Raw genomic sequence first — 12329 nt, forward strand, 5'->3', positions numbered from 1 at the left:
CCCCTAGTCGGGAACTCCCGACTAGAACATCTTACTTGTTTTTTTTTTTTTTTTTTTTTGGCAGCTATCTGATAAAATGGATTGAAAGCTTTTGATTAGCTGGAGATAGTAGACGGCTCGGAGCACTATAAAAGTCGAAGGCATTGCCAAGTGGGGCACATTGTTGAGTCAATATGTTCAAGTTCGTGATCTTGTTGTCGGTTGTTGCCTGCGCCTTTGGTGCTGCGATCCCTGAGGGTCTCCTGCCCCAGCTGGATGGACGCATCGTTGGCGGCACCGCCACCACCATCAGCAGCTTCCCCTGGCAAATCTCGCTGCAGCGTAGTGGCAGCCACTCCTGCGGTGGTTCGGTCTACTCTGCCAACATCATTGTGACTGCTGCTCACTGCCTGCAGTCCGTGTCCGCCTCCAGCTTGAAGGTGCGCGCTGGTTCCACCTACTGGAACTCTGGTGGCACCCTGGTCCAGGTCGCCGCCTTCAGGAACCACGAAGGATACAACGCCAACACCATGGTCAACGATATTGCTGTCATCCGTCTGAGCTCTTCCCTGGCGTTAAGCTCGACCATCAAGGCTGTCGGTCTGGCTAGCTCTGCTCCCGCGAACGGCGCTTCTGCCTCCGTCTCTGGATGGGGTACTCAGTCCTATGGCTCCAGCTCTATTCCAACCACCCTGCAGTACGTGAACGTGAACATTGTCAGCCAGTCCGTGTGCGCTTCCTCCACTTACGGCTATGGTAGCGAGATCAAGAGCTCCATGATCTGCGCCGCCGCCAGCGGCAAGGATGCCTGCCAGGGTGACTCTGGTGGCCCATTGGTGTCCGGTGGTGTGCTCGTTGGTGTTGTATCATGGGGCTATGGCTGCGCCTACGCCAACTATCCCGGTGTCTACGCCAATGTGGCTGATCTCCGCTCGTGGGTGGTCAGCAACGCCGGCTCCGTCTAAACATATATTGAAATAAAAACTTCCTTACAAAATCCACTGATGTTTTTTTCTTATTGCGAAGTAACTCTTTAACATGAAAAGGGTATGAAGACACTAGAAAAATGAATAATTTAGTTTAGTCAGGTCGCGAGGCGGCAGATAAAAATGAAATATGCCTCATAACTTCCTAATAATACACAAGGAAACCTAAGGGATGTCTAAATTTCATGTTGCAAAATAAAAACAAGTAAGAGGTTCTAGTCGGGAGCCGCCGACTACGGGATACCCTGAACCCTCTTCTTCCAACATCAAATGCAAATATTCTATTTTAGAAGCTATATGTCAAGTTTGGTGACTCTAGCTCTTTTTATTTACCAAAATTGCCCAAAAAACAGGATATCGATATCGATTTTTATCGATTGCTTGGAAACGGAGTAAGTTATCGATTATCGGAAACAAACTCGATCTGCGCGGGAACTAGGAGCATCTACATCTAACAAATTTCAAGTCTCTAGCTCTTATAGGTTCTGAGATCCTTGCGTTCATACATACGGACGGACAGACAGACGGACATGGCTAGATCGACTCGGCTATTGATGCTGATCAAGAATATATATACTTTATGGGGTCGGAGAAGCTTTCTTCTGCCTGTTACATACATTTGGATTTTGCACAAATACAATATACCCTTATACCCCTTTAAAATGGGTTCAGGGTATAAAAAGAAGAAAATAGTTTCCCCAATATGACTTGAACCTGCTACAGACCACATTTTCTATTATAACATCTGTGTTTCTTAAACGATCTTGATTAAATTTTCAACAGTAGATCTTATTGTCCTATAAATATTCGTGTATCCTCAAAAAGATTATTGCATTAATAAATATGTGGTGCTGGCGGGGTGACGATAGCTATAAAATGAAAGAAACTTGATATATATTTACTATTCTAGAAGCTACATGTCAAGTTTGAGCTCCAAAAACGTAAGATATTTGCTCAAAAAACATGATTTGATCGATTACTTGGAAGCTGGGCAAGTTTTCGATTATCGGCAACAAACTCGTACAGCGCGGGCACTACGTTCCAAGTTTCAAGACTCTAGCTCTTATAGATACATAAGGGCGGACAGACGGCCAGACAGACGGACATACATTTTCATAAATATATTATACCCCTTTAACCAATTTTAAAAGGGTACATGGTATAAAAAAAAACTATAAAGTCGTTCTGCATTTGATATCGAACAATATGTCTTTAAAATTTCAAGTTACTTAACCATTATATTTTCCAGGATCGGTACAATTACGCAGAAGAACAGGCAGACATGACTGATCAACTTAATCCGTAGTCCTGATCAAGAATATATATACTTTATGGGGACGGAGACGCTCCCTTTCTCATGTTACATTGATTTGCAAAAATACATTAAACCCATTTCACACATTCGCAATAGGTTCTAGGTCAAGAAATGTTTTGTGTATTTGTTTGGTTATGAAAAAATAAACATTAGTTTTTCGAAAAAGCTTATTGCAGTATTCTGAGGACAATTTGTGTATCGTACAATGAGTTCTCATCTTTTAAGACATAACCCTGCCATACAAAGAACGACATAATTCCGCGCGGAGATTTGACGTTAAAAACGACATAATTCCGCGCGGAAATATTTCCCTTTTAGATCGGTGGATTGATGTCGCCTTAAAACGAGATAATCTCGCGGGGGCCAACTTCGGAATTATGTTATTTTAAGGCGACATAATTCCGCGCGGAAATATGGTGCTTAATACCGACATTCCGCGCGGAGATATGGCGCTTTAAAATGACATATCACGGAAATTATGGCGTTCTGATGGGGCATATCTCCGGAATTATGTCGTTATGTCCATGTTGTTCTGACTAACCGGACGGCGACCATCGTACTGTACCTATGAACTTTCTGCGAGTCTTCTTTTGGAACGAAAAGAGGCACTTAAACGATATTTTATACCTCCAAGTGGGGTGGAAAGGTGATAAATTTTGCAGGTAAAAGTGATATCATAACATATGCGGCCGCCGATTCCAAGGCAGGAGCAGTTTATTTATTTCATTATTCAATAGCAATAATTATAATGAAGAAATGAATAAAATAAAAGAGTTTAATTAATGTTGTGAGTGGGCCGAAATAGGAACAGGCAGCAATATGTATGCGGGCAAGACAGTTACGGCAGGTCCCTGACCACTTGACCGTATTTTCCCTGCCTGAATTTCTTATTTTGTGCCTGAATTTCTTATTTTGTTTGACCCTGGCAATGCCGGGGAACTTTTCCGATTTTTATACATAGAAAAATATTACCTGCATAGCCAAAATTATTATTGATATTATTAAAATACTCAATTGATATTATTAATAATATGTAGGGTCATGCCCTATAGGCAATTTTTTAAATTATAGAAAACTAATAAATCCTACTTATGCTTCGGCTAATTAAAAGCAGATATTTATAATAGTCATTCTACCAACAATATCTAAATGAAAATTATTATAAAAATCAACTCCTTTCGCTATCAGCTGACGTTGAAGCTTCTGTGGGTTTTTCCTCTTTTTAACAGAGGCGAGAACTGTTTCTTCGTTTTTGTGGCAGCTATCTGATAAAATGGATTGAAAGCTTTTGATTAGCTGGAGATAGTAGACGGCTCGGAGCACTATAAAAGTCGAAGGCATTGCCAAGTGGGGCACATTGTTGAGTCAATATGTTCAAGTTCGTGATCTTGTTGTCGGTTGTTGCCTGCGCCTTTGGTGCTGCGATCCCTGAGGGTCTCCTGCCCCAGCTGGATGGACGCATCGTTGGCGGCACCGCCACCACCATCAGCAGCTTCCCCTGGCAAATCTCGCTGCAGCGCAGTGGCAGCCACTCCTGCGGTGGTTCGGTCTACTCTGCCAACATCATTGTGACTGCTGCTCACTGCCTGCAGTCCGTGTCCGCCTCCAGCTTGAAGGTGCGCGCTGGTTCCACCTACTGGAACTCTGGTGGCACCCTGGTCCAGGTCGCCGCCTTCAGGAACCACGAAGGATACAACGCCAACACCATGGTCAACGATATTGCTGTCATCCGTCTGAGCTCTTCCCTGGCGTTAAGCTCGACCATCAAGGCTGTCGGTCTGGCTAGCTCTGCTCCCGCTAACGGCGCTTCTGCCTCCGTCTCTGGATGGGGTACTCAGTCCTATGGCTCCAGCTCTATTCCAACCACCCTGCAGTACGTGAACGTGAACATTGTCAGCCAGTCCGTGTGCGCTTCCTCCACTTACGGCTATGGTAGCGAGATCAAGAGCTCCATGATCTGCGCCGCCGCCAGCGGCAAGGATGCCTGCCAGGGTGACTCTGGTGGCCCATTGGTGTCCGGTGGTGTGCTCGTTGGTGTTGTATCATGGGGCTATGGCTGCGCCTACGCCAACTATCCCGGTGTCTACGCCAATGTGGCTGATCTCCGTTCCTGGGTGGTCAACAACGCCGGCTCCGTCTAAAGAAATTTTGCAATAAAACAATGCTTTAAAGATTATTAGTTTACGCTTTATTGACTACATTTCAGGGCGATTGCTCACGCGCCGCCGAGTTCCACAGACGACTCTTGGTCTTGGCATTGGCCTTGTCCTGCTTGCTGACGGGGCGCAGATGAGCGGCATCCACAATGTCCCTGCAAGTGACAAATGTGGGTGGGGCACTGAAATCAGGCCGACAAAATACTATCTACTCACTTGAACTCCTCGTAGCTTTCAGTGCTAGTTACTGCCCGTAATTTGGCATCGTTGCGCAGCTTGTGGAGCTCATCCTGGCGCAGCTGGTCCAAGCAAATGTCGCGCAGACGCTGCAGTTCCTCAGATGTAATGGCAAACGGATCGGACATCCTACTTTGTACAGCAGCTGAAATTTAAAAATATTTATTACACACAATGCGATAGCGACTAGAAATAAATTTGTTTATCAATGGTTGCCTGGGTAACCCACTCGAAGCGCTGGCTTCGATAAGCCATTAGCAGGCGATTAACGTTTACGGCACTTGGGCAACCGATAAGCTTGCGGCAACATGCTCGCTCGACCAAGGTACGTTCAGTTTCCACTTGGCTTGCTTGGAACACGCTCCGAGATATGGCTCATACCAGCTCCATTGTCATCCTTGCGTTGATCGTGCTTTGCTGCGCTAGCGGCCTGGCAAAACCGGCCAGTCAGGACTATGGTCGCATTGTGGGCGGCAACGATTTGGTCATACACAATGCACCCTGGCAGGTGTCCATACAAGTGAGCGCGCGTCATGTATGCGGCGGCGCTATCTACAGCAAGGATATCATCATCACAGCGGGTCATTGTGTGCAGGGTACATCCGTGACGTTGCTGCAGGTGCGCGTGGGCGCCAATCAACACAATTCCGGCGGAAGTCTTTTACCTGTAGCAACCTACCAGATCCACGAACAATACGATGGAAGGCTGCTGCACTACGACATTGCGTTGGTGCGTCTGGCCAAGCAGCTCACATTCAGTCTGTCCGTCAAGGCCATTGCGCTGACCAGCACGAGTCCAACAGCGGGCAGCAGTGTCTCCGTCAGCGGCTGGGGCCATACGGAAGAGAGTGGCGACACTGGCTTTGCCCAAAGCCTGCAGTTGGTGCAACTGCAGATTATTGAGCGTGGCGACTGCGCCTCCGCCAAATACGGCTATGGTTGGGATTTTGTCGGCACGGAAATGATATGCGCCGCTGCAGCCGGCAAGGATGCCTGCGCCGGCGATTCCGGAGGTCCCATGGTCTCCGACCGTTTGCTGGCGGGCATCGTGGCCTGGGGGTACGGCTGTGCGCAGCCCAATTATCCGGGCGTTTATGTAGATGTCGCCATACTGCGATCCTGGATAATTAAAACAGCAAATGCCATATAAAAAAGTTGAATTATAATTTACACCAAAGTTGTTATACAATAAAAGAATAATTGCATTGATGAGAGTAACTGTAAAAACAATTCTCACACACACTCTCAATAAGAGGGTCTAAGAGCAATTCGCCGCAAATTCGTTTGTTGCATATTATTTTAAGACATTTTTGTCCCTCTCTTCTTCCGTGTATTACTATATTCGCCGCAAAAAGCCAACTGACATCTAAGAGAATCGCCCCCCAGGTGGAATCGAACCACTTCGACGTTAATCGACTGCGGATTTGAAGTCCGCACCCCGGACCACCGAAGCTCAGTGAGGCATCGTTAGTTCACAAAAAGCTGTATTTGTAAGCACTGTTGGCTGAAAAAGCACTTGGGAATTTCAACCAGAAAATTCATCTCTTATCTTCAAACACTCTCAAATATTTTATCTACAAAAAACCATAATATATTTTATTTGATTTACGATCTTCGCGCAAAAATTCATTTGGAATGATTAATGTTAAGCAATATTATTCAAACAATATTAGTGTAGCAAAATACAAGGCATATTTAAAATAATCTCCCTTTAAACAGCAATCGAATACAGTAAGTCAGTGCGATAGGTCTACTATCGTATGACATAAACAAATTAGTTGATTATTCATTTGCGTGGCTGCTGTATGTGTGACTGAACCTTCTGCTGCACAGCCACCGGCGGCTTGTGAGAGTGAGCCACCTGCGCACCAGCTGGCGTAAAATCTGTGTTTCCCTTAACGGGTGCACCGCTCACTGAAGCCGAGTTCACATTGATTGGTTTCTGCAGCAAAAAAAAAAAAAAAACAGTTATCAAAACAATATACATATATATAAATGATCGAATGAACTTATATTTACCGTAAGACCTGTGCAATCCTCAGCATCCTTTGCCGGACGTTCTGACACAGGCGCCTTGTGCTGCACAATGCGCATTCCACCGGCCTTCACTGTAAATGAATATTATGACGTCAGCTTATTTTCAATGATTTTTGGTAAGCGGCTGCACAACGCAATAGTTTGACATGCATGTATGTGTGTATGTGGATACTTTATCAGCAATTTGTGGGTTAAAGAATTGATAGGACAGAGATATTTCATTGAATGGGCTAGTTATATGCCGCCAACGTAGCATTCAATCTATTTATGTAGTCAATAAAGTTTACCAAAACATTTCACAATTGATTTAAAGACCCTCGAATACCCAGAGAAAAAAAAACAGAAACGGTTAGTGCACTTACATGCAGGTGGATGTCCAGCTACCAAATTTGGTTGTTCATCAGCCATGTTTACGATCAATAATAATCTAAAAATGATTGAAGAAAGGTTAAATAACTTGGTTTAACGAAAAAGACCAAAATTTACCAATAACCTCTAATAAGGAAAATAAGTGATTGCCAGCTTCTACGTTCTAGTTTGTGACACGAATGCAATTTAGTTAGTGATGTGCAAATCACGGCGGCACATGCCGACACACACACGATCCGGCAACTCTACAAAACGTAAACAAAACAAACGTGCTGCTGGCACAACAACATATCGATAAAACATTTATCGAATGCAGATGCTCGCCGAATTTATAAAATAATTTATCAAAATTTGCTGTGTTGTTGAATAAGAATAGAGCCGTTCTCGCAAAATTACAAATATAAAGATATTTATTTAAGAATGAAAGACAATAGGGTAGGTACCAGTAACTTTTAGGCCGCCATTATTTAGTTACATCACCAACAAAAGCAGTTTGACCTCAATTAAACAATGCAGACTCTTGGACTTCGATTATCATTTTTGGTGCTGCTGCTGTTGCTGCCCGCTGCGCGAATGACAATTAAAAATAATAACAACAACACGCTTAAACACTTACAGCCCTTCCCGCCCCTTAAGAATGACAATTTGCTACGTGCCGCACGTGGAGAAGTTGTGGATCGGGTGCCCGTCTGGGTGATGCGTCAAGCTGGACGCTACTTACCCGAGTTCCAGGAGCTGCGCAAGCAACACGACTTTTTTACTGTTTGTCGTACACCGGAGCTGGCTTGCGAGGTGACCATGCAGCCATTGCGACGTTTCGATTTGGACGCTTCCATAATATTCTCGGACATATTGGTTATACCCCAAGCCCTTGGCTTGACGGTAGAGATGCACGCCGGCGTGGGCCCCGTGCTACCACAGCCCATCTGCACACCCGAGGACTTGAAGCGTTTGACACCAGACGGCGCTCTGTCGCGGTTAACGTACGTGGGCGATGCTATAACCATGATGCGCCACAAATTGGATGGCCGCGTGCCCTTGATTGGCTTCACCGGCGCACCCTGGACACTCATGGGCTACATGATTGAAGGTGGCGGTAGTAAGACCATGTCCAAGGCGAAGGCCTGGCTGACCAACTATCCGGAGGACACGAAACTGTTTTTAAATCTGCTTACGGATGTTATTGTGGATTATCTGGAGATGCAGGTCATAGCAGGCGCCCAAATGCTGCAGGTCTTTGAGTCATCTGCCGAGCACCTAAGCAAGGAGGAGTTTTTGCTTTGGTCGGCACCCTATCTGCGTCGCATACGCGACGATCTTGTAGATCGCCTCACCAAGAAAGTAATACCAGTGGTGCCCCTTGTAAGTAGCTATCTAAAATAACATATTTACTTAGCTAACTTATTAAATATCTTTATAGATTATATTTGCCAAGGGCGCTGGACATTCACTTAAGGAGCAAAGCGAGCTGGGCTACGATGTTATTGGGCTAGACTGGACTGTGGATCCGGTGGAGGCGCGTGCAGTGGTCGGTCCAAATATAACACTACAGGGCAATCTCGATCCACAAAGCATGTACTGTGAACCGAGTGAATTGCGCTCGCTCGCCACTGAAATGGTGCACAAATTTGGCAAATCACGCTACATTGCAAATTTGGGACACGGCATAACGCCTCAGACGCCCATCACAAGCATGGAAGTGCTCGTTGAGGCGGTACATAATGCGTTATAGATTGCAATTATAATTGATTGAATTTTTTCAATATTGTATTTACATAATAATAAAGACAATTTGGCCTTGGGTTAGGGTAATAAATGTAAAAAGGAAAACGAAAAATTTGAGTATTTTTGAATTCCGGTCAGTCAGAGGGTCGATAAATTAGTTACAGTAATGCACGATCGATAACTAAAGTGAAATTGATAAATTGCAGGCATACCACTAATGACACACAGAATTTGAACACAGATCTGTAATTCAACCTAAGATGGTATATTCCTGTAAACACAATTTTAATTAGAATTTAGTTAATATGTGGCACAATGCATAAAGAAAAGAAATAAGAAAAAAATGTTTATTGGAAATCTATACTTTGGCTCTGCTGTTCTTGTAGCAACTTGTCACATATCATGAGTATGCTACCGCAACATATAAGCAACGTTCCAATGATTATCTCTGCACCGAATGAAACAAATTAAACAAAATATTATTATGTGACAGCTCACTCACTTTTGCCAGGCAGCTGTTCGCCAAGCAGATAGCCCGTTATAGCTGTAAAGGCAAAACTTAACGAATTCGCCACGGGCACAGCAACAGTTATATTGGCGGTACGCAGTGTCCACACATACAGCACACTGCCACACTGATTGAGCCCAAATGGTATCCAGTAATGCAGGCGTGAGCCAATCATCCGCAGCTCTGCAAGAAAATTTCGATATCTGGAGCCTGTGTCCTTAACAGACTCAATGCCTTGGCTTCCCAGGCGTATAAAGGGATTCGTGACGCCCCACAGCAGGCCAACGGTCAGTAGTTGCACTGCAAGTAATTGCAAATTATTGTTATTTAACTCACATAAACAATGTAAACATGTCTTACATGCAGTGGCAAGCATTGTTTATTTACTTGCCAACATCAGCTGCGGGGCCGGCTGTCATATGCAGGGTTGTATGCGACTATTTACCAACACTAATTGTGCTCTGACTTTGACAGCACTTGGCAGCTGTCAAATTCTTTTACGTCTAGCTTTCATTTCCTATAGGTGGGTTTTTGCATATTACCCTAAATATAATCAGAAAACATCGCAATTTATGGCAAAATAAATGCAATGAAATGTATGAAAATGTACACGGCACATAAAATGCTTAACTTAACCACCGAAATGTTATGGCGGTCGCAGTGCTATGTGTGTTTAAATGGCGTCTGAAAATTGCTCTTGTGTTTTGATTGGGCTGTATGCCGTAGTATCATTTGATAACTTAAATCTAACCGAATTGTGTTTCCGTTTATTCAATAGGATATTGAATAGCAATAGCAATGGCAAAGACCAAGGGCGAGAAACGCAATAAGTCGGCGATCAACGAAGTTGTCACCCGCGAGTGCACAATTCATTTGGCCAAGCGTGTGCACAACATCGGCTTCAAGAAGCGTGCGCCGCGCGCCATCAAGGAGATCCGCAAGTTTGCCGAGCGCGAGATGGGCACCAATGATGTTCGCATCGATACCCGCCTCAACAAGCACATCTGGTCCAAGGGTATCAGGTGAGTGGCACGCGTATATTTATATCGTTTATGCCCAAACTAATATCGTTTGTTTACGATACAGATCAACGCCCTTCCGCGTTCGTGTCCGTCTAGCGCGTCGCCGCAATGACGATGAGGATTCTCCCAACAAACTGTACACACTGGTCACGTACGTGCCTGTGCCAACATTCAAGAACTTGCAAACGGAGAACGTTGAGTCCAGCGACGATTAAACTAATGAGAAACACAAATAACTAAAGAGTTTACGCCGCTAACAAAAAAAAAAACGTTAATAAAAAGTAATTTTTATTTAGAAATAATTAAACCGTTGAATAATCTGTAAAATCGTCTCTTGAGAAATCACGTAAACCGGCGCCACCAACTTGATGCCAATGCCAACGACTCGTGCTGAGCCGCTTGCAACTTATAGAAACTGCAGAAATTAATTACATTAGATAGTTACCATAGATGACCTTTGGATTTGTACAGTAGTTGACGGCTGTGGAGCCTTTAATATCTTAAAAGATTTGCTAAAGTTGAAAATCGAATGTGTTGTACTTGTTGATGAGGTACTTAAGGATTAGTTGGGAGTATGTTTGAGCCAAATGTCTGCAAAAGTGATCCATCAGAAGGATCCGCCAGCTCCGTTTACTAAGCCTGCATCAGCTTGGCGTTATCTTCTGCCCACTGTCAAAACTCCACAAGACTTGACCAAGCAGGGAACGAAGCGATCAATTTGCTTTTTGATTATAAATTGGAAACAATCGTGATACCTGTGATTGAGTTTTCATAAAATCCAAAAGAGTTTAAAACTCGTTTTTTCGGCCAACGATCTCGCAAATTAACCATATTTAGCTGGAATAGAGCTGAATTGGTAAGACTGCAAATAAACGTCCATTTTTGAGAGCACATTAGAAGCATATCAAAAAACATGCCTCATGATTATTTTCTCTGGAGGCCAACAATAGCTTTGATAAGATCATAAGGTTACCATAAAGTAAAGGTCGACTTAACTATGCCTAATCCGGTAAGTTCTATAACTAAGAGACAATCTTAACTAAAAAGTAGGCGATGATGGTTAACCTTATCGAGATCAGTCCGTGTCAGAAATCCCTTTTGTGCTCTTTAAATATTTTTTAAATAAAACATCAAAATTATTACATAATTCAGTTTTTTATTTTAGATTTGATATTTTAAAAGTATCCAGTTTGCGAAAACGCAAGTACCGTAGTGCGGATCAAGATGTTTCACAAGTCGTCTATACCCTTCACCTTGGGTAACAGAGTATATTTGTTTCACAAAAGATAGAACAGGATGAAAAAGTTAGGTTATGTTAATTGCTGGGCGGGAACCGGAGAATTAGTGATCAAATAGCAACAAGCTTACATTAAACAATCTGAAATCAAATTAATAAAAATGATAAAAAACTTTCATCTGGGTGCTGCAAAAGCAGCTGCACCGAATTGATGTCGAGAAAGGTCTCGAGTCCAGATTTAGACGCAGGGTATAGCACAGTAACAAATGAAGAGGAGCAACTCCTGCCAATGCCTCAGTAGAGGCATGGCGCATTCTAAGTCAGTCGGAGGAAGGTCTTCATCAGACCCGCAATGCTCTCGTGGGAGGCCTCAACTAGTGCGAGATAGATCAGTGTGGTATGTTTGTTGGGTATGACGGACACCCGGATGAGCGAGGCCAGACAACACTGGACGCTATGGTAATGTATGGAGCCACAATAGATATAGGCGCTGTAGCTGGTCTTACTGACATTAGAGATGCTATACTGGCGGCCAGATTTGTGCTGGAGCGCACGTCGCAGCCTTTTCTGGTGGGACAAGGGGCCTCAGATTTTGCCGTGCAAATGGGGCTTTAATGTTATCACAATATTGGGCCGGATAATCACGATACCATAGGAATGGTAGCCATAGATGAAGACCACCAAATACATTCATCTACCTCCACCAATGGCTTTAAGTACAAGAAGCACGGCCGCGTTGGGGACTCGCCCATAGCTGG

The 12329-nt window shown here is 44.0% G+C and overlaps 8 protein-coding genes across 8 annotated transcripts; 5 read left to right on the top strand and 3 right to left on the bottom strand.

Moving 5' to 3' along the window:
- Positions 1-127: 127 nt before the first annotated feature.
- On the top strand, positions 128-958 carry LOC115758193 (trypsin beta-like). Its single transcript, XM_030698735.1, has one exon. It carries the CDS (start codon positions 174-176, stop codon positions 942-944), a length of 771 nt encoding a protein of 256 aa, XP_030554595.1. The 5' UTR covers positions 128-173; the 3' UTR covers positions 945-958.
- A 2563-nt stretch (positions 959-3521) lies between these two features.
- Positions 3522-4421, top strand: LOC115758204 (trypsin beta-like). The gene has a single exon (XM_030698752.1). It carries the CDS (start codon positions 3651-3653, stop codon positions 4419-4421), a length of 771 nt encoding a protein of 256 aa, XP_030554612.1. The 5' UTR covers positions 3522-3650.
- A 39-nt stretch (positions 4422-4460) lies between these two features.
- LOC115758205 (coiled-coil domain-containing protein 103) lies at positions 4461-4874 on the bottom strand. Its single transcript, XM_030698753.1, has 2 exons — positions 4653-4874; positions 4461-4591 (listed from the first exon to the last, which is right to left on the bottom strand). The coding sequence occupies exons 1-2, from the start codon at positions 4799-4801 to the stop codon at positions 4483-4485; spliced, it is 258 nt and encodes an 85-aa protein (XP_030554613.1). The 5' UTR covers positions 4802-4874; the 3' UTR covers positions 4461-4482.
- Positions 4875-5033: 159 nt separating this feature from the next.
- On the top strand, positions 5034-5873 carry LOC115758231 (trypsin iota). The gene has a single exon (XM_030698783.1). It carries the CDS (start codon positions 5044-5046, stop codon positions 5821-5823), a length of 780 nt encoding a protein of 259 aa, XP_030554643.1. The 5' UTR covers positions 5034-5043; the 3' UTR covers positions 5824-5873.
- Positions 5874-6312: 439 nt separating this feature from the next.
- Positions 6313-7292, bottom strand: LOC115758209 (death-associated protein 1). Its single transcript, XM_030698759.1, has 4 exons — positions 7197-7292; positions 7073-7137; positions 6693-6781; positions 6313-6615 (listed from the first exon to the last, which is right to left on the bottom strand). Exons 2-4 carry the CDS (start codon positions 7116-7118, stop codon positions 6460-6462), a joined length of 291 nt encoding a protein of 96 aa, XP_030554619.1. The 5' UTR covers positions 7119-7137; positions 7197-7292; the 3' UTR covers positions 6313-6459.
- Positions 7293-7395: 103 nt separating this feature from the next.
- Positions 7396-8907, top strand: LOC115758296 (uroporphyrinogen decarboxylase). Its single transcript, XM_030698863.1, has 3 exons — positions 7396-7514; positions 7698-8441; positions 8500-8907. The coding sequence occupies exons 1-3, from the start codon at positions 7500-7502 to the stop codon at positions 8809-8811; spliced, it is 1071 nt and encodes a 356-aa protein (XP_030554723.1). The 5' UTR covers positions 7396-7499; the 3' UTR covers positions 8812-8907.
- A 32-nt stretch (positions 8908-8939) lies between these two features.
- On the bottom strand, positions 8940-9759 carry LOC115758304 (transmembrane protein 234 homolog). Its single transcript, XM_030698872.1, has 4 exons — positions 9673-9759; positions 9307-9612; positions 9169-9252; positions 8940-9075 (listed from the first exon to the last, which is right to left on the bottom strand). Exons 1-4 carry the CDS (start codon positions 9686-9688, stop codon positions 8963-8965), a joined length of 519 nt encoding a protein of 172 aa, XP_030554732.1. The 5' UTR covers positions 9689-9759; the 3' UTR covers positions 8940-8962.
- Positions 9760-10090: 331 nt separating this feature from the next.
- LOC115758305 (60S ribosomal protein L31) lies at positions 10091-10603 on the top strand. Its single transcript, XM_030698873.1, has 2 exons — positions 10091-10334; positions 10399-10603. Exons 1-2 carry the CDS (start codon positions 10111-10113, stop codon positions 10547-10549), a joined length of 375 nt encoding a protein of 124 aa, XP_030554733.1. The 5' UTR covers positions 10091-10110; the 3' UTR covers positions 10550-10603.
- The last annotated feature ends 1726 nt before the right edge of the window (positions 10604-12329 follow it).

Source organism: Drosophila novamexicana, unplaced genomic scaffold, assembly GCF_003285875.2.
Source record: "Drosophila novamexicana strain 15010-1031.04,08,12 unplaced genomic scaffold, DnovRS2.1 tig00000137-arrow-arrow-pilon, whole genome shotgun sequence".
Classification (NCBI taxonomy): Eukaryota; Metazoa; Arthropoda; class Insecta; order Diptera; family Drosophilidae; genus Drosophila; species Drosophila novamexicana.

Excerpts from the sequence above, each read along its gene's own strand:
- LOC115758205 (XM_030698753.1), bottom strand. The coding sequence starts at position 4,801 with ATGTCCGATCCGTTTGCCATTACATCTGAGGAACTGCAGCGTCTGCGC. Across the intron at positions 4,592-4,652 it reads GAAAGCTACGAGGAGTTCAA|GGACATTGTGGATGCCGCTC; the intron begins GTGAGTAGATAG and ends TGTCACTTGCAG.
- LOC115758209 (XM_030698759.1), bottom strand. The coding sequence starts at position 7,118 with ATGGCTGATGAACAACCAAATTTGGTAGCTGGACATCCACCTGCAT. Across the intron at positions 6,782-7,072 it reads AGCTGGACATCCACCTGCAT|TGAAGGCCGGTGGAATGCGC; the intron begins GTAAGTGCACTA and ends ATTCATTTACAG. Across the intron at positions 6,616-6,692 it reads AGGATTGCACAGGTCTTACG|AAACCAATCAATGTGAACTC; the intron begins GTAAATATAAGT and ends TTTTTGCTGCAG.
- LOC115758296 (XM_030698863.1), top strand. Across the intron at positions 8,442-8,499 it reads TAATACCAGTGGTGCCCCTT|ATTATATTTGCCAAGGGCGC; the intron begins GTAAGTAGCTAT and ends ATATCTTTATAG.
- LOC115758204 (XM_030698752.1), top strand. The coding sequence starts at position 3,651 with ATGTTCAAGTTCGTGATCTTGTTGTCGGTTGTTGCCTGCGCCTTTGGT.
- LOC115758304 (XM_030698872.1), bottom strand. Across the intron at positions 9,253-9,306 it reads CGAACAGCTGCCTGGCAAAA|AGATAATCATTGGAACGTTG; the intron begins GTGAGTGAGCTG and ends CATTCGGTGCAG. Across the intron at positions 9,076-9,168 it reads ACAAGAACAGCAGAGCCAAA|GAATATACCATCTTAGGTTG; the intron begins GTATAGATTTCC and ends TTGTGTTTACAG.
- LOC115758193 (XM_030698735.1), top strand. The coding sequence starts at position 174 with ATGTTCAAGTTCGTGATCTTGTTGTCGGTTGTTGCCTGCGCCTTTGGT.
- LOC115758305 (XM_030698873.1), top strand. The coding sequence starts at position 10,111 with ATGGCAAAGACCAAGGGCGAGAAACGCAATAAGTCGGCGATCAACGAA. Across the intron at positions 10,335-10,398 it reads ATCTGGTCCAAGGGTATCAG|ATCAACGCCCTTCCGCGTTC; the intron begins GTGAGTGGCACG and ends TTTACGATACAG.
- LOC115758231 (XM_030698783.1), top strand. The coding sequence starts at position 5,044 with ATGGCTCATACCAGCTCCATTGTCATCCTTGCGTTGATCGTGCTTTGC.